General features: G+C 38.3%; 1 protein-coding gene across 22 annotated transcripts in view; it reads left to right on the top strand.

Annotated features, from left to right (window-relative positions):
* The window catches only part of adgrb2 (adhesion G protein-coupled receptor B2), a 188,123-nt gene that overhangs the window by 71,857 nt on the left and 95,781 nt on the right, over positions 1–20,485 (top strand). For 20 of the 22 annotated variants that reach the window (XR_014118762.1, XR_014118764.1, XM_035529193.2 and 17 more), the window contains exons 3-4: positions 17,769–17,849; positions 18,552–18,737. Coding sequence is in view for 20 of the 22 variants with exons in the window: in XM_035529193.2 (XP_035385086.1) it covers positions 17,769–17,849; positions 18,552–18,737 (267 nt within the window). In the remaining 2 variants the exon portion in view is untranslated. The remainder of the gene's footprint in view (positions 1–17,768; positions 17,850–18,551; positions 18,738–20,485) is intronic. The other 2 variants (XM_035529187.2, XM_081702949.1) reach the window with 1 other exon arrangement.

The following is a 20,485-nucleotide window of genomic DNA, read 5'->3' on the forward strand; positions in this document are numbered from 1 at the left end:
AAGCACACATTATGTTGGATAAAAGACTAATATTCACAATAAGGGTTTTGAGTGGAACCAAAAACATGGTTGGTGGCCCTCCAGAAGCATCTGAAATCAATTGATTTGGATTCTAATTTTTATACTTTGTGTTACTATAGAGATAAATAATGCCAGACATCCATATCTGCAGTGATAAGTTTAGCTGCATGTTTGCTTTAATTTCTCACCATAATCCATCCCCTTCCTTAAATAGTATTTTGAGCCTCCTGCATGCAAATTTCTAGAACAACGGAATTTCTGTGGTGACTAGAAAGCAGTTAGCAGTGTAGACCTGGTTAAAATGAAACCAGAACCAGGATTTCAGAAATGGACAGAGAGCTGGAAAGCAGCAAGAGGGCAGAAAACATCCAACGCATTTCTTCCAGAAAATAGGTGAGCCTGAACTGTGTCAAACATTAAATAAGCTATGTTAGTAAAGTAGCTATCTAATGTGGCTAGCTAGCAATTAGCTGCATTTGCAGTCATTTATAAAATGAAAAATTTATTTTGCAGTCATATTGCAGCAAGTAAACATTTTTACAATCATTAATTTAAAAGACAGGGTTTCTGCTGTCATAACCAAAGATAGCTAGCTTGTCATGCCCATAGATAGCTATGCTGTAAAATGCACAGTGTTAGTTCCAGAAGCATCCACAGTCACTAAGGGAGAAAAACAGGTACGTCTTCCTTTTCTAATGGGGGTAGGGCCCTGAGCAAACTACTGCAATAGTTGGCCCCTTCCCAACTACTGTGCCTGGGGCCCAAAATTTGTCGATACTATGAGTCTTTTTGGGCCATTATTCAAACTTACCTTTCAGATACACTAATCAAACCTCTTACACTCACCAACACACTCTCTCACACTCATTATCAAATCTCTTATGCTGACTGTCATGCTCTTACACGCACTTTCAAACCACTTACTCACACCATCATACTGTCATACTGTCATGCTCACAATCATACTTTCTTACACACACTGTCCTACTCTTAGGCATTTTTGTTTGTGAATGAGAGAAAGTTTGATAATGAATCAGAGAGACTTTGGAACTGGTCATTTGTACATAGACATGGAAGTAAGTATATCTATCTATCTATCTATCTATCTATCTATCTATCTATCTATCTATCTATCTATCTATCTATCTATCTATCTATCTATCTATCTATCTATCTATCTATCTGTGTGTGTGTGTGTGTGTGTGTGTGTGTGTGTGTGTGTGTGTGTGTGTTTGTGTGTGTGTGAAATATCCATGAAAGAGGGGCAGACAGTGGAACTAGTGTGTGTATATATATATACACCAAAAATGTAAATGTATTCTCTGTGTCATTTCTCATGTGTTTTCCCATGTGTTTCCATGACAAAACATAGTTTGGAGGACAGACAGACCCGCTGGATGGTGAAACATCTTGTAGTGTGTTATCCCCTATCACCAATAAGTCACGTAGTGTGCAAACAATGACTCCAAGATTCCTGATTACAAGATAGAAAGTTGTGTATTGTGAACAGTACAGTGTTCTGACAATTTTGAACGTCTTGTAGTGTGTCCATGACTTAATAATATGACTGTGTATGTGGGAGAGTATGATACTGAGTGTGATGGTGAATGTAAGAGGTTTGATAGTGAGTGTGAGTGTGATGGTGAGTTTTAGAGGTTTGATAGTGAGTGTGAGAGCATGATGGTAAGTGTAAAAGGTTTGATAGTGAGTATGAGAATGTGATGGTGAGTGTAAGAGGTTTGATAGTGACTGTGAGGGTGTGATGGTGAGTGTAAGAGGTTTAATAGTGTGTGAGAGAGGTTTGTTTGAATAATCGCCTAAAGGACCTCTCATAGTTATTGCCTGTTGTTTTGCAACTGAGTAAGCAATGTGACGCAGTGATTACTGATTACAGTTTTAATCCACCTGCATACCATGTATCTGTTACAATAAGTGTGCACTCAATAAACCCATTTTCTCAAATTATCAAATTTCTTGCCTTAGCTCTGATTAAAACTCCACACCTGTATTATTGGCCTGCAACAATGTTATTGTTGTTAATGAACCCTTAAAAGCACATGATTATGAGGTATCAGTTATGTGAGGTAGCATGAAAATAGACTCTTGTAAAAACCTTTGCCATCTTTTCAAATAGAAGAGAAGTAGATTTCTAGATACATTGGGGTTTTTTTCTTTTCTTTTTCTTTGCAGTCTTGCTGTTGTATCTTCCTCTAGACTGTCAAAGTAATGTCACCACATTTAGTGTATAAGTAAGGGCATTCATAATCTGGCATTTTTGCTTGCTACAAATGTTGCCTGCCCTAGGTGTCTGTAATTCTAATGAAGGAAACAACATAAAGGGTATGTGTACTCTAATACACAAAGATCTTTTCATGCTGAGATGACTTCTGAGGAGCGTTTTATGAAAGACAGGAAAGGAACTGATAATCTGTAAAGAGATATAGGAGTAAGGCAAGTCTAATGCGTTTTTGAACCGCCACATACGAATATCAAATGGTGATGCAAGTTTTATGAAGATGAAATATTAGCAGGCCCTGTTGCTTTTAACCGAATGAAATGGTCTGAATATCAAGCAGTAGGGCTGAGCCTACTGTTCTGCAGACAGTTATGCTTTCCGACCGCAAGCTGACCACAGTTCTCATGTCGTCTGTCTCTCATGTAATGCTGTCAAATGCTCCCGAACCGCTTTATTTCACTCTCCACCCTACAAGCATTTCCTACACATCTGTTTTGAGAAAGGCTCATGTGCCTTATGCCTGTTTGTAAAGGGATTCTGTGAAGGCAGCAGTAGCAGTTTGACTATAGCTGAACTAAAGCCCTTGCTTAAAGCTTTCTGTGTGTGTATTCACACATGAGCTAAATATAATTTCCAGTTTTGCTCCTTTGTACCATTAGGTTTGAAGTCTGTTTCACACATGATGGTAGTAAATTGTACATAATCTGCTGTTTCTCTTAACCCCTCTAGTAGTTATATATATATATATATATATATATATATATATATTTATATATATAAGAAGAATATTTTTTTTCTGGGTGGTTTTTGGAATAGTGGAAACTCAATGCCAGTTTGTGGCCTTCGCCTCACTGTAATAATGATAATAACTGCATTTATGTACCACCTTTTATTCCACCTTTTATTATTGTACAATAGTCCCTCACAAGACATTAGTAATTAGATCACATGCATATAGTACAAAGCAGGTAAGTAAAGGTATCAAGACAATTGGAGCAACACTAGTTTTAACTGGATCAGTTTTTACAGTTGTACTGACTGAGCTTAAAAAGCAGAAGAATGAATATGTATTCTTGTTTTCTGCCTTTACTCTCACCCTTGGTGTCTGCCTTTGGAGTTGGAGTTCAAAGTTCAGACTAAAGACTAAAATGGACACTGAATAACTAAAACAAGAGGAAAAACTGATCAGAAACAGCAAATTTTAGGTTTTGAAATGTGTGCAGTAATATCTTTTTTTCTGCAGTAATATATATTTTTCAAGACACACTACTGCTAAGGGCTGCTAAGACGATTTCTAATTTCCTAATATCCAGTCAAGCACACTGGAGTTGGACAACCACCTACACAAACAGTTGTAAACAAAATGTAAAAAAAAAAGGAAGAAGCTCCAGAAGATGATGAAAATATATTTTCAGGGGAAAAAAATGGAAAAAAAAATGGGCTCTTTAGAAGTAAAATTTGGTATTTGTTTCATATGCTGTAACTACACTGTGCTTGCAACTCACTAAAATGTGGGATCAGGGTATAAAAAGTATTTATAAATATTTTCAAAACAAATCTAACGTAATAACACATGAATCCATACATTTCTTCATTTTTTTTAATGTTACTCTAAACTCATGTACAGCAAAAACAACAAATACTTATGGATAACTGTTTTAAGAGGATTATGTGTCCAAACCTTTACAAGAAAGACTAAGGGCTTAGGGAGAGAGAGTGAGAGAGAGGCAAAGGCAAAGGAATAAAGATAAAAATAAAATAATAGGAAGAAAATGATGCCCTTTAATAGACTGTCCCTTTCATTATAAACAGCATGAAACCCAGGGGATGTATACAGTAAAATCACTTCTTTCATGCACTGATGCAGGGCTTCAGTTTCAAGCATTGCTCAGTACTGATGGAACTGCCAGTGGGCTCCCAGTGGCAAAAGGATGCTGCCATGTGTCTCTGCTTGTTGCTATGGAACACACAGGCACCTACATGGTCAAACATTTAGTTCCTCAAAGCCTTCTTCTGAGTAGTTGATAGGTAAGGTGTAATGGTGTGTTTCATACATATCTGTGGAAGAGCAGAGTGTTAATATTATTTTCTGTACACAGTACACAACCAAATTATATCATCAACTTATAGATGTTTTTTCTTTATTTTTGACATTTTTGACATCTTTTAACATCCTTTAAGCTGACTTTTAATAGATATTACCAGTGTGTTCGGGTAAAGCCCATATCACAGCTTTCCTGTACTGTATATGTGAAATTAGAGAGATTGATAGTTGAGAAATATGACTGAAAGAGGAGTGTAGGAGGGACGTTAGTGATATAACTGAAGGAGGAGACTAGGAGAGAGTTGAGCAAGATATCTAAAAGAGATAAATATATAATGAAGAGTGATTATTTTATCTGTTCATTAATCACAGAACATGTAAATATCATCTTTCTTGTCAATATATTTTGTTTCTTTGCTTATAAATATTTTTGTTTTGTTTTTCATATTTTTGCACTGGGAAGTTTACACAAAGGATAGCAACTTTAGTAAATGGATAAAAACTGATATTTCTTTTTCTAACATGCTACATAGACATGTCTACTCTACAATCAGTATTTTGAAAATACTGAAATTATTGTACTTTCCATTACATTAGTACTACACACCTCTCCTGGAGATGTAGTTTGTTCTTATGGGGTCATTTAATATTGTCAGATGTTGGCATGTTTTTACAAAGGTGGGACGATTATTCCTGCATGTTTGTCCTGTGTGAATGGATCCGTGGGGACTGGGTAGAATATACGGAGAGAGGGAGGAATGGGGGAAATATGAAAGAAGCAGAGAGAGAGAGATTGTGTTAAGAGGATTGATGGCTCCTAGCGGACTCCAGACTGCATGTTATTTTTACACCTGTCAGGTACAATATCCAGGTTTGGATCAAGCCAAGCGGCTAACCACAATGCTGGTGGCCACTGAGACTCAGTCAGGGAATCTAGGGCATCGTTGCGAGTGTGTGATCTAATTCCTCTGCAGAAATGGCCATGATACTCTGTGGCTTCAGCAGGTGTGAGAAAAAAAAAACCTTGGTGATAAGCTACAAATCATCTACCCACTTATACAGTGCTTCATGTACAATATGCTCATCATCAATTTTACACTCCATAGCAAGACTTCCGAAGCAGGACTTGGCATCTCATGTTTATGCTATTGCCACTTCAGTGCTCTGATTCCAACCATTTTCCACTTTATGGTCATGCTCTCTGTCTACCTATGCTCTTTCACACACACCTCACACAGACTAAAGTTGTTCTCAGTTGTTCTTATTCTTCATTCTTTTAACACAAACATTCAAACATTTTCTTCTTTAAACAGCCCGAGTAATGTATAGCACTAGAATTTACATTTCACCTCCTAACTAACCATGTTTCTTTGCCTCAAATCTGGAGCCTGTAGTCTTACTTGCCCTCTGTTTTAAAGCTTCTCCCTCTGTACTCAGCTGTGGACACTAGATCAAACCCAGAAGTTCATCTCCATTCTCGTTGACTGCTAAGGTCCTAATGTTAAGGGGTCAAGGCAGACTGCCGGTCCTTGGGGACTCTTCCAGAGAGCTGAGTGGATCATGCTGGCTGCTGTTACTGTGGTATGGGATGTTTTATGGAGAATCAAGGCAGAGAAAGGAGAATACTGGCATGACATTATTAGTTTAATATGACAATCATGGCACTGTGCACTGGGAAGAGGCTTAGGTCTGCCTTACAGTGACATACACTCTACTCCCTTAATTCAGATCCAAACTGTTATTTTACCCCTCATAAATGCCTGGGTCTGTTAAAATATGGCTCTCTTAAGGGCGTGGTGAACTAATGTTTTCTTTTTATATGAAATGAGCCCTTAAAACAAACAAACAAAAAACATATCAGCCATTTACCCTTTTTGTGTAATCAGCATTTTAGTTTTTGATTTTGTACATCTTGCTAAATGCTAAATATGCTTTATTTAGACCTTTATTCATATGGGCATTTAAAAATAAAACTTGCAGTATGTTACTATTTTTATTTTGTAGAATGCAGAAAAAAAACAGTAAATGGACATGTATGGATTTCATTGCAAGGTCTCAAATGTGGCATATTGTGTTTGGGTCGACCTTAGTCACAGGAACTAAGAAAATGAGGGCTGTGGTCATATTCTTTTTGTACTGTAGTGTAGCTGCCTGGTGATCGAGCTGAATGAAGTGTCACTTATTGACCAAGTGGTTCGATTAGAAGTTGCAGATCAACCAATTAAAAGAGAAACAACTGTATTCCACCCATGGAAGAGAACTTCACCCCAAAAAGTATTCAATATGTGAGGCAGATGTCTTCGATCCCAACATAACAGAAAAGGTTGTGCTACTGTAACGAAATCGGGTGGACAGAAGTGTTCTTTAAGCTGGGGTTATTCTTACCCAATGACTCACCACTGACTTCTGTCCAACAAGTGTCCCACATTTAGGCCAGAAAGACAGGGAAGAGGAGGCAGAGTAAAGAGGTTTATGCAACTGGATGGCATAGACATCATCTCTGAGATGAGAAAGCAACATTTCATAGAACTGTGATTCTACTCAAGAACATGCTTTACAGCCAGCATTCTCAGAGTCAGTGCCACAATATCGGTTTATCCTGTCTGGTTTGGTCTAATGCCCAAGCATCATGTTTTAAGTATTCAGATGTCTGAGGTAAATGCTGTGTTCACATAGCTCTCTCATTTTGTGTGGTCAGTCTGATAATGTCACTAGAGTGCAGTCCAAAGATGCCCCAGTCCAGAAAAAAAACAAAAAAAACAAATCTGAAAACCTGTAGGCTCTCATAACACTCTCCTGCTGGGTTCTGCACCCACCTACCCCAATACACAGGTATCACAGGTATGTATTTATTTGTATGTGTATATATAACTCAAAGTCTGCCCCTAATTGTAACATCAGTAATTCATCCAACAACCTAAACAGACATATCTTCATATCTTTATTTTATTCATGTATAGTACAGCCATAGGCATATTCACCCAAGTCAGACTATTGGTCCACGCCATTGTTTCATGACTTTCACCTTTGCATTAGCCTGACACCGGCCTTTTCTTTACACACACACACACACACACACACACACACACACACACACACACACACACACACACACACACACACACACACACAGTGTGAAGTGCCTCTGGTAGGTCTAAACCTGCCATTTATTAGCTCCTCACCCATGTGTCACTACTTTCTCACACAGAAGCCTGATGCTGTGTTGCCATGGAAACATCCAAGGTGGTGTCCTCTGGTAATGCCACATACCCCTTTAGAGAATTAGCAATGCGGTCACATTGCCAGCCTCTGGACACTGCCTTCTTTGGACTGAATTGAGGCTAAAAACAAATATTAAAGCCATTCTATACTTAGGCCCAGTTTTCAAGTCCTAAAATGAACAGCAGCAACTGGGCCACAGACAGAGCCAAATCATGCTGCTATATTTGGACACTCCCCAAACTGTTTAAACATTGTGGAGTAAGTCAGTCTATGTTTTTACACACCTGAGCATGTGATGTCTGTAAGTTTATTCTGTGCATTGAAAACAATGAAGAAAAATAATAATGGCTGTAACATTTCTTATCCATGGGTTATAGATTTTGCTGAAAGACATGTTTGACCATTGCAAGTTATTGCTGGTCTGTCTTTCTCTAAGCATTTCAGTGTATATATGTTCATGGTGACGTTTGATTCCAGAGTGCCAATCACAAAAGAGCAGTGAAAGTGAGACAACAAAAGCGAGACTGGCTCAAACAATGATGCTACAAAGGGGAAAAAAAGCTTAGTAATATAATTGGCTGTATTGTAAAGCCTTGCTACTTGCACCTCTGGCTTCAGGTTCCGTAATTATTTAGTAAACGATTTACTCTACTGTTGTTTGTGTAGTATAAACAAATCTGAGACTGGATTGATTTTATTCCATGAATATTATTTCCATCAAGGAAAGAAATTTAACAAATATCAAAATGACCCCTTTTGGAATTTAGCTCAAGACAGGTAAATTGGAAAAGCTTGAGAAGTCACTAGAAATAGAGAGATCCAGATGACATTTCAAGCAAGTATTTGGAGTAAGAGTTTTGAGTAATGGATTGGAATAAGGGTTTGGTTGCATCAGTTTGAGGAGCACTTTACCATACCCAGTGCACTGTTAATGAGGCTGTCCCTCTGTTGGGCTATAGAAGGCAGGCATGTAGTTAGGCTGAGGAACCTCCATGCTTCTGGCAACAAAGGCTCTGGAGGAGAAAGAGATATAGTTGTTTATGCAAAAGGTTCCTGCAACCTGTAGCATTCCTTATTCCACACTGAAGCTACTCAAGTTCCGCCCACCATTGGGTCTGGTGTGTGTTTATAAACACAAAGGCCAATGAGGAATGGGAAATGAGGTGGAAAGTGGAAGATAATTATTAGTATCTTGTGGTCAGACATAGCATGTCTTTAATATACATCACTGGGTCTGCAAGCCATAAGTGATGAACCTTTCAGTGGTGAGGTGCTGAGTATCCACAAGTGATGAACCGTTCTATGGTGAGTTGCGAGTTGCTGAGTATCCACAAGTGAGGAACCTTTCAGTGGTGAGGTGTTGATTAACCATAAGTGAGTGTTGGCAATCTAAATTGATCAGTTAGCATTCAGATTGGTTGCTCAGATTCTTCTTTCTGGATCTTGTAATGAAAAGTGTAAAAGGAAAAAGAAGCAAGCCGTGAAAAATTGTACCAACTAACAAACCAACTAAATATTTAATTAACTAATTCATCAATTAGTTAATTAAATCCACTTACTCTAGTGCACTACTTTGTATGTGTGTGTCGGTGTAGGTGTGGATGTGTATGTTTGTGTATGTGATAGAGAAATAGAAGGTAAGGCTATCAAGAGTGACCCCTCTCTACCCTAATGATGTAGTGTATTATTTTTTGATGTACTGTCAAGTCCAATAGGAGCAGTCAATATTGATCAAACTTTTAACACACATACACTCATGCTCGTTCTTTCACCATCCTTTCTCCTTCCTTCTCTTTTTCACCTACTCACACACAATTGTTCTGAGTAGAAAACAACAAAATTGCCCTCTTGACTTCATACAGTCCTATAAATTGCTTGACTGGAGTGACTTGTACAAAGCATTAGAGGTTCCATAAAGTGCTGACATCACTTGTGCTGAAAGTCTAGAATTTTTCGCAGAAGGGTTTGTTCTCCCCCTTTGAGCAACGTCATTAATGGCAATGGTAGCTCAGTGGTTAGGGTACATGCCTTGTAATCGGAAGGTTGCTGGTGCAAGCCCCATCTCTACCAAGTTGCCACTGTTGGGCCCCTGAGAAGGGCCCTTAACCCTCAATTGTACTCAGTCTGAATTGTAAGTCACTTTGGATAAAAGCGTTGGCTAAATGCCATATATGTAAATTAATGATTCTTGATTTAAGATCTATATAAATAGGCACTATGTGTTGCTTTCAAGAATATTTATTTTGCTGTATATCAGTGCTTCCCCAGATGAGAGGGGTGAAGCAGGGCAGGGATAGGAAGTCCAAAGCTGTCTAAAGCAGCATGCTTCAAGTCTATATAAGAAGAAGTTCCTTCAGTCCTATTAAAACAAGACATACATAGTTATGTATTTGGTTTTTTTTTAATCTTTTTTTTTTTTTTTTTTGTACTTATGATCCTGTATGTGATGACTAAACAGGTGTTTGTATGTGGGTTATCACAAGGTTCCTACTTGGTGTAAAAGTGTGCATGTGTGCATTTGGGAGTGCACTCCTCAGTCTTTCTCTTTAAACTCCCCTGTGCCTCTACACTAATTTCCCTTTTCGGATCAAGCTTCTGTTAAGGTGCAAGCTGGGTGATGAGTAGGGAGGGAGCAGAGCTGCTTCTCCTGAAGCCTGCTGCCCCAAGGCTCATTGGCGAGTCCATTTCAGCCCTCCTTCATCAGGTGATATGGCGCTTTAAAGACTGTGGGGAGAGTGGGAGAGCCATGCCTCATAGCTCCCATTTGGAAGACAGACAAAGTCATTTTTGTGTCTGCTAGCACATTCCTGGAAAAAAAGATCAATTTGCTCAGTGCCGTCTAGTGCTCTAGCCACGGAGATCGCTCTCTTGCACACATGCGTGAGCACACACACGATGCAGAAGAATAAAGGAATGTGCATGTGGCACATTTTCATCGATCGTGCCCATCTTTTTTTGAGAATACTTGTCTTATTCTGTTCTGTAAAGGCACGTGTGCTCACATCCTCATGACTTCCCCACTGTTCTTATTGCATCATTTGCATGCTAAACAAAAGTACGCAGACACATACATCAAAGACATCAGAGCCAGGGCATCAGAACTCACTTACACACACTCATGCACACACAGGGTTTACCTCCCTGTGGCCCTGCTGATAAATATGAAATCCTCATCTTTCACTGTTGTGATAAAATCCATGCATTTATTGTTTCTCAGCCCACTCAATTTTTTCACTCTAACTCTTTGTCTCATTCTCTTTTCCATTCCCTCTCATCCTCTCACTCTCTCTTTCCCTCTGTATCACTCTCTTGCTTTCTAAATCCTGGCCCTGTACAACAAAGGATGACTTTGGCTTGATCTGGCAAGCCACTAAATCCTCTTTCTTAGCTCCAATCTTTGTCCAGCTGAAAGCAGGTTTTATGCCAGTCTTATTTCTCCCTCTCCCGCTTTCTGTCTTTTTCCTTTTCACACTCTCTCTTTTTTTCTCACTGTAAGGTAATGTCCAGACTCTTGGCCCGTATGAAAAGGCAGTTAGAGGAATAAATGAGTATCTGTGTATGCTGTAAAATGCTGAATATGTCACTGCACAGCACACTGCAGATCAGCACCTCTTCATAGCTGTTGCAGACGCCAATAAGCACACAGAGAGGGGCGGAAAGGGGTGGGGTGGAGGGGAGAGGAGTGGAGAAAGGGAAGATCGGTGGACAGAGGAGAAGGGAAGGGGAAAGAGGTGGAGAAAAGGTATTTCTTTAGTTGCTATCTTCAGATGTGCAGTAAATTACAAACACCCATGCACAATTCAAATGAGTCAATCATGTCGAAGAACAAAAAAAATGAGCAATCATACAGCCCTGCTCTCAAGTAGCTATATGTGGATAGCTACAGGGCTGGGCACAGAGGAGGGAGATGTGCACAGTGTAAATCACCTTCTTAGTCAGACTCATGGCATGGAGTCAGACATAGTCTTCTCAGCAAGGACGTAACCCCCCCCCCCCACACACACACACACACACACACACACCAATATCACACACACATGTACCCAACACTAAAGTCTTCATCATAGCCTGATGCTCATGCCTTGATCCTTTCAAGTCAGCAAAAAGCACAAACAGTAAGACTACTCCATACAGTCAAAAACAGAAAAGGTAGAAGGGAGATGGTAAGAGCAATAAAAAGTATGGACAAAAGAACAAAAGAAAGAAAGTATAGCAGGCTCGAGACTGTGCTGCATTTTATAAGCCGCACGACATTCTAACAACCGGTAAAGCTTGGAAAAGGTCAGTTATCACCTATTTTATCCTTATTGATCCTTTAGCTTGCTTTCAGTGTTGTCTGTCTTGTCTACATCTAAATCCACATGTCTTGGGTGCTATGTGATCAGATTATGGCTGTTTTATGGGGACAGGCCTAGTGCAGCATGATAAAGTGAAACCTTTGTATTATTTACACATCTTCCGCAGCCCATGGGAACAGCATAAAGACTGAGAAGCTTATTGCAATAAGCGGCAGATTTGTGCAGAAGGGCCAGAAGATGACTTGTTCACTGCTCCCGAAGATTGAGGAACAGCGGGCTTGCTTATGTAGGGGTTCTGATCAGGCATGTCACACAAAAACACACAGTTGTTGATTCCATAGAAGAGTGAGGGTTTTTAAGCTTTTGTTTGTGTTGCTAAGCTACATAGTGCTGACAGATTACCTTCTTACCTTGCTTACTTTTCCATTAAATAAGGCATGCTTGTATGCTAGTTTGCTTGGAGGCTGCCTGGAAATGTTTGTTCAGCTTGACCTTAATTGTTTTACATGTTCTCATGTTCTTATATTTTAAAAATGGCCCTCTGAAATCCAAAATGAAATGTTCACACATTTAAAAAAAAAAAAAAAAATTTGATCAGTACAGAGGCCAAGTCTCAGAAATGCATGAAACAACAAACAATTACTCCCACATATGACATGGCAATTACTCTCAATAGTCAGCAGCACATTACAATACATATGACTATTTAAAAAAGACAATGGACTTTTATGATTAATCAACTTTATGGATAAACATGGCATCATCCCTTATTATCTACTTCCCATTACAGCAGACTAAGTAGTACCATGCCAAAATCAATGCACTTTTCTTAAAATGCCCTGCCATTTGCTCCACATCACAAATCCATGCATGCATCCCAGGCTACAGCAAATTAGCACCACAGATTTGCAAGCACATCCCTTCCGATGTCTTCAATTAATGGCTGGCACTTAAGCACTCCAAAGCCTGGTCTATGTACAAACCAAACAACTGTCAATTTCTTTTATACCATTTTAGCCTCATTTATGTTATATCTGCTATATTAGGTACTGGATCATAAATACTGTTGTCAGTGTTACTATTCTCAAACCAGTCAATTTCAATGATATACAAGTCAGCATTCTTCAAAGGCCAGACTGTGTATTGACTATTTAGAGGCATTCTCAGAGGAAGGGGCTCATTTAAGCCCCACCCTGAAAGGCTAGAGCAATTAAAAAGCTTCAATTGGAGTTAAAAGCTTTAATTCATTTCCAGCGTGAGGGAACAAACTCAAGGGGTGAGGACCATTCAATTCTGCCTTTCAATTACTGCATAAAACATTGGCCTCAGAAGTTAAGACACACACGGGCATAGGCACATACACATAGTATAAGCCTGAGAGTACATGAAATTGAGCGGTGTCTCTCTCTGATTGCACCAAAGACATTCAGCATAGATAGTATATGGTTTGTGGTGGTATTAGGCATTCACACTAATTATGATTCAGCTGTGGAGTATGTCTGCTTCAGAAAATTCAGGAAACTTTGGGATACTAGAGGCATATGGGTAAAAGTCTTAGTGAAAGGGCTTTCTGAAAAGCAGTCACACTAATATAGTCATCCCATTTTAATGTATTGCAGTGATGTATGCAATTCACCCCAGGTAAACAAATCTTTTGGTCATTGGGGAAATATACTAGTACTTTAGTGGGAACTTCTGATAATTGTATCAAGCTTGTGTGGAAACTTTAGATACATTTTAATGGAGGAGCGCACATCTGTGGCTATATTTATTGTAAAGTTTTATATGAATAATCAAGCATTTACCTTGTTTTGGGGTTTTAAGTAAATAAAAAATTAAATTAAATTAAATTAAATTAAATTAAATTAAATTAATTGATTGATTGATTGATTGATTGATTGATTGATTGATTGATTGATTGATTGATTGATTGATTGATTGATTGATTGATTATTTTTTATAAAACCATGCTTTTAGTGATTGATCTTTGGATTCCAAATGCAGGTTATGCATGAGCTGGTCCATGATGTGGAAGGTTGATGATAAACTCATAGCATCTAAAATCGTCTATATTAAAGTTGATATTATCCTAAAGTTACAATTTTTTTTGAGGTTCTCTTGTTATGATGCATAATAATTCAATATAATATGAGAGCCCTCAGCAGGAGAATAAGCAGTGCGGTCAGCATAGTACTAATTGTCTTTGGTAGGAGCACAAATGAGAACTTTGAAAATGGAGACAGTATTGAGGGCAGTGTGTTTGAGTACCAGAGCAAGTGAGAGCAAGGATTCTAATACTCACATTTATAAGGAGCCTTTGTGATTCTCTGTTCTACACTACTGACCTTGTATCATGTGTGAAGATGAAGCATATGCCTCTGTCCTTGTTTCTTTGCTGTTGTCTCTTTTTTTTGTGAATTATTTATTTATTTATTTATTTATATGGTTGCTTTGTTTTGGACAGTTGTGAAGGCCCGACAACAAAAGAACCATGGAAAAGAGGGAACTGGAGGCAGTTCCATGGGGGGGAGAGAGTCACTAAGAGAGATGCAACAAACCTTGACTTTCCTGACACTGTTATTGTCACTCTCCTGACAGTGTAAATTAGCGTGATCGTCTGGGCGCATGTCAGAGTTATCATAAGCGTATTAGCATAGGCCTCGGTGGAGAGTACACTGGTAATCAAGCCCATTTGACAGAGTCATCATAGGGGGAATCTCTCTGGAGTTAACAGCCTGTGTGTTATTTTTTTGGCAGCTTACTATTTTCTCTCAACCCCACCTCTCTCTTTCAGAGAGATGGCTTATTCAAGGTCAAATGAAGATCAGAGGCAAGGGTTGTATAAAGTTTGCCTTTAAATTTAAGTTGATAAAGTGTATAAACCCAGTACCTATTTGTGATCCATGGTTACAGATCTTCTAGACTCCAAACTAAACACTGGATTTAGCTTTTATACTTTTATGTTTTTTAGCTTTTATGCTACAAACAACTGGAACCAACTTCCAAAAAACTTGTAGCAAATTTACCAATTTTTAAATTCAGCATAAAAGCATTTTTGTTGTGCCCATAAATGAGGTTGAGGACTTTGTTTTGTTACACTTTATTTTAGCATTGCCTTTTAATCAAAATTTATTTGATCATTTTTGCATGATATTTTCATATTCTTGAGTTCTTATATTTTATTACATTTCATTATTTGATTATCTTTTTTTTTCATTTTCATTATATCTTTCTGCTATGTAAAGCACTTTGAATTATTGCTAAATATGAAAATGTGCTGTAGAAATAAAATTGCTTTGTCATGCCCTTAAATTAGCTGGGTCTGTGTTGTCAACCATAATTCATTTAAAGTATCTGTTTATCATTTTAACTTTTAGCCTGCTGTTTTCAACTTGGTCAGTGCTGTGAAAGAGAATTTTAAAGACAGCATAATATTTCAGCAGTAGAGTGTTGTAAGAATTGGTTCCTTGTGGACTTGTTTCTTGACTTGATTTGGCTTTAGGGTAAGCACACACTGAAATATAAATCATGTTGAACAAAAGATTATATGTTCCTATTGGGGATGTTTCAAGATTCTGAATTATTCTAAACATCCATTAACTTTGGAGTACTTGACTTGAGTGGTAATTTAGAAAGTGGCACTGAGGGTCCTTTTTGTCATCTTTTGTTTTTCTCTTCTTTCACCCCTTCAGCAAGAAATCTATGGTTCCTTCATGTAAGTAGCCTTGCAGGTCTGTGTCAAGTGTCCTTAGAACAATTATACCTAACTCTGTCATACAGAAGGCTGGTCATTGTCTGCACTTAGATTGCAAAATCTATCAAAGTAAAAAGGATTTCAGTACAAAAAGAAATATAAAAAAGCAGCAAGAAAGAAAATTGTGTATCTGTAACAGTATGTAAAGAATGCAAAAGAAAGGAATAATTTTCATCCATAATCCTAGTATACCACATCTGAGATATGGACACAACTATTGCCTATTTAATCAAGAACCTTCTGAACCTCATTAGAATGAGCTAATATTTGTTTTATTCTTGTGGGTAGTTGGTCCAACCACAGTATTTACACACCCCCACTCTCTGCCAAGTCCAGTGTCCCACTGGCATGTCAGATGAACCCCTGATCCTGTTAAGCTATTATGATTTATCAGAGAATTTATTTCAGACCCATTAAAGCCATTCAAGGCAGCTACAGTTTGGAAAAAAAAAAAAAAAGTGAATACTTTGTAATACCTCCATTTCTGCTTGAGTGACTCCTAAAATGTGATCTATTATTATAATGATTTTATTTGTAATAATAAAGTTATTTTTAAGAAACTACGTCACAATATTTTCTTTTGCCATATTATATTCAAAGATATGGTTAAAACACATTGTTTGTGGTCCTAGAAGTGAACATTATGTGAAATTATAGAAAAAATGTTTAAAAAAGGCTAATTGGAGTTATGTGGTCCAATCCATTCAAGCAAGAGTTTGAGCCACCTTATTATATATAAAAAAAAAAAAAAAAAAAAAAAAAAAAAAAAAAAAAAAAGGTTACTTTGATTTTCAAAACAGGATCCCATCGCAGTACACTGTGGACTAATCAAAAGAAATGTTAGAGAACCTTAGAAGAAACATTGACACTAAAGTTTGAATACAATTGCCACAGTCATTTTTTTATTTTTTTTATGGGAGAAATTCAGCACCATTGCACATGCATGTTATGGAATCCTCAAAGAACCCTAGATTGATGGCTATAGATCTGCAGCCACATACTGCATTTGATAATGTCTGTGTGTTCATCTGTGTAAACACTGAGCAAGAGTAGTAGTCAGTAGAAAGTTACAATGGAGGAAACCATAGCTCTTCAATCCATTGCTACAAATCTCAAGTTTGATAAAACCATGTTTAAGCACAGCAACAATAGTAGAGAGCTGCTCTGTTTACAGATAAGACACACCATTATGTTTGAAGAAACTGGGTAAAACACTCCATGCCACCAAACATTAGAACCAATGGATAAGCATGTTATGGGGAAGATAATGGTGTAGGACTGATTTGCTGCCTCGGGGCCTAAATAGATGGCAATCATTAAGAGACTAATCAATTACAAACTGGATAAAGAAATAAGAATTGGCAACTTGGAGTTCTGATCTCTTACCCCCTTAGGAATCCTGTGCTGTGCAGACCATTCATTTAAGATATCCTGAAACTATACATAAACTGAATGTATAAAGGAATAAGCCAAATTACCTCCCAAGAGTGGCATAGAACTCAAGAGTTGTGCTGCTACTGAAAGCATTTGGTTGCCAATAAAGAAGGTACCACTGTTTATTAAATATAAGAATTCATATGCTTTTTCCTTCAATTACTTTGATTAACTGGACAATTTGATCAGTAAAGACATTTCTGGTATAAAAGAAATAAGAATGTTACATTTTATATCTAGCATTATGACTTAAATGATGATAAAATCACATTTTCATTGCAATTTGTGAAGTAATTTCAAAGGGAATACAAACCTTTTCATGTAATGGTATTTTTCTACATTTACATTTACATCATTTGGCACACGTCCCTCTCCAGAGTCACATACAGAAGTGCTTTGTAATCTCTACAGGAGCTCAAAGAAAGTGTGGTGCAGACAAGTGCCTAGTCAATTGGATTAGCTAAACAAAGACCTGTCAACCCAAAGCAGTTGTAATCAGATTTCAGTGCATGAGAAATTAAGTCCATCATTAAGATGTTGCTAATCTGATATCTCATGCAGTATATAAGAGATGCATACATCTATTCAATGTGTAAAAATTATTTATGGATGCCATTGTGTGGACTATTATAATGTGAATTAACACACTATCCAAACATTGATGGTAAATGAAGTGTATGCACATTTTGTACAGGGTCCATCATTAAGCTGTATGATTGTATTTCTCAGAGTAGCCATATATTTTTTATTTTTTTCCAGACCCTGATGATGATGAACAGAAGGTGAAAACTCAGAGGCCGAGGTCAGCTGACCAGCCAGGAGTGTTCCAGGCCCAGACAGGTGAGTGACCCCTTACTCCACTTCTCTCTTTCCTGGACCCCTCACCCATGTTCTGAAAATCCCTGCCAGGAGATCAGAAGCATTAGCCGCTTAATGCCCTTCTCTCCTGGGGCTCTGCGGTGAAGACGAAGGCTTGACTCACCCACAATGCAAATGAAGATGTAATGCGATTATGAGACATGCAATTAATTTGATTCGCCCCTTCACTTCATGATGTTGCCTCTGTCCAAGGACAAAGCTTTCACAGACAACAGAGTGGATACTGGAGAGGCAAGCCCATTGGCTCCGTCCCTCCCACTCAAGGCTGGCATTGGCTAGCTGGTTACACCTCCCAGAATGCCTTACTCAGCTGCTGCTGAGGGGAGGGACCCACTCTTGCCACTTATGCCCAGAGCACACATCCTTTCCCTGAGCTGCCTGCTTCACTTAATATCTCTGCTCTTCTTACCCCACTCATTCTCATCAACAAACCGAGGAAAGCCAACAGTGAGACTTGTAATTTTATTTTTGGTTCTGGTTTGGATGCAGGAGCAGAAACTGTGTATTTAAGAGAAATCTTTTGATTTATGTAGAGATCAGTTAGAGATTCTAATTATTAACCTTCCCTTCTCCATGCATACAGTTAAAGCTCTTTACTCTTGCTCTTCTCAATTTCTGTCCAACACTCTCTTTCTCCATTTCTTCCTCTTCTGTTTGTGGTAGGTGATCCAGCAGCAGAGGAGTGGTCTCAGTGGAGTGTGTGCTCACTGACGTGTGGACAGGGCTGGCAGGTGCGTACACGTTCCTGTGTGTCCTCTCCGTATGGGACGCTGTGCAGCGGCTCACTGAGAGAGACGCGTCTCTGCAACAACACCGCCACCTGCCCAGGTGAGCCAGGGCGTCCCCCAGGTACAGTACCCCTCTCCCTCCTTCATACACGTACACACACTGCAACTTTACTGCATGCATGTTGCACAAGTCAAGGAATAAAGCATAATGTATGAGATGTTTTTTGTGGGGAAAAGCTCATGTGACCACACTCCAACATCCAGCAGCTCCCAATTTGCTCACTGACATCACACTGCATTTCACTTATATCTGTGTTTCTGCATGTCAAGTCTGATAACCTTGAAGTAACATTATGGCACATCTACCTCACGCCTTGGATACAAGTATAAAATGCATATATTGTTGTTCACCTGACATACTACTGCTATAATTTAAATGTTGTATTTTGGAACGATTGAGTCAAATGATTAGTCATCATTAACACACACACACACACACACACACACACACACACACACACACACACACACACACACAGACACACACAGGGAGTGGTCCTTCATTTGTCCCTTAAAATTATCCCAAAGTTAAAAATGTTAAGAAAACATTGCGCAATGTCTGGGTATTTTGGTGCTGCATAGTATATTAAGAATTTCAGAATTCTTGGTCAAATGTGGACAGCAATTGTATCCATATATAAATATATTCATAGGGATATAAAAAGCAAACATCTTTTGGAAACCATTTTGGTAAACTGTGATGTATATGACTTCAAAGCCAGTTTGAGTCTTCGGTTCCTTCAGACACTGAATGGTGGATACAAATTTTCTTGTTTGTGAGGCATTTATGGATTACCATTTGTTTTAAGATGATTTATGCAAATGTGTTAACTCAATGTTTATATCTCATTTGATATTAGGCAGCAGTAGTGATATTCTCAGCCTCTTTGATGATATATTGGTTGCCATGATTAGCATTTGATGTATTTATTTTTATTTCAGTCAGTGGAGTAAATGTAGCATGTGGTTTCAAGGCAAAGGCAGACGATCCTAGTATCCAGAATACACAGTAACCTTTTTTAAAGACCTTAAACATGAAAATTTACAAGTAGGCTTATGCTAGGAAATTGGCGATAAGTTTAAAATACATTTTGTAATATTTTCTTTAGATAGCAATAGACAGAGAGTTAATATAAACCACAGTTATAATATAGACCACAGTTAATATAAATATTTTGATATAGAAAAGGCAATCCTTTGCAAAATGCAAAATGAAAGGAAACCACAGAATAATAGGAGCTCCAGAAAGTATTCGCAGAGGAGGCCAATGTAATTAAAATGGACAATGCAGTTCTCCTAGACGTAGCCCTTGTGGTACATCAAAGGGAGGTGCATACTATGCATCTGACTCTATAACTTTTGCTTTATATTTTTTCTTTCATTATGAAAGAGAAGCTGGATATTTACACCAACATTTTGTGTAGCTTCTTCATAATTCAACCGCTGTTATTGCATAGAGACACGGGTTACAATCAGAGTTAGCCTGGCTCCACACTTCAAATCTTTGCATTCAAACTATGTGTTAAATTAAATGACAAAGCCAGTAAATGATGGTTAGGTTTATTTAGTCTGAGAATTCTAGTTATTCAAGATTATGGTGGTGGAGCAGGGACAGACCTCGGTCTGCCGACTTCCTGCCACGGGATGTTTTCTTTCTCTTTGTTTGCAGTTGATTTCTCCAGCTCTGGCTTAATCATGGCCATGATGTGCATTCTCCAAATTAACTTTACAAATGAATGCCTCTTAATGTTACTCTGGCAGAATGAGCTACACTGGGTGAGCTGGGCTTTCATCTGTTGTTTGGTTTTT

This window comes from Electrophorus electricus, chromosome 2 (assembly GCF_041902795.1).
Source record: "Electrophorus electricus isolate QZ-2024a chromosome 2, ASM4190279v1, whole genome shotgun sequence".
Taxonomy (NCBI): Eukaryota; Metazoa; Chordata; class Actinopteri; order Gymnotiformes; family Gymnotidae; genus Electrophorus; species Electrophorus electricus.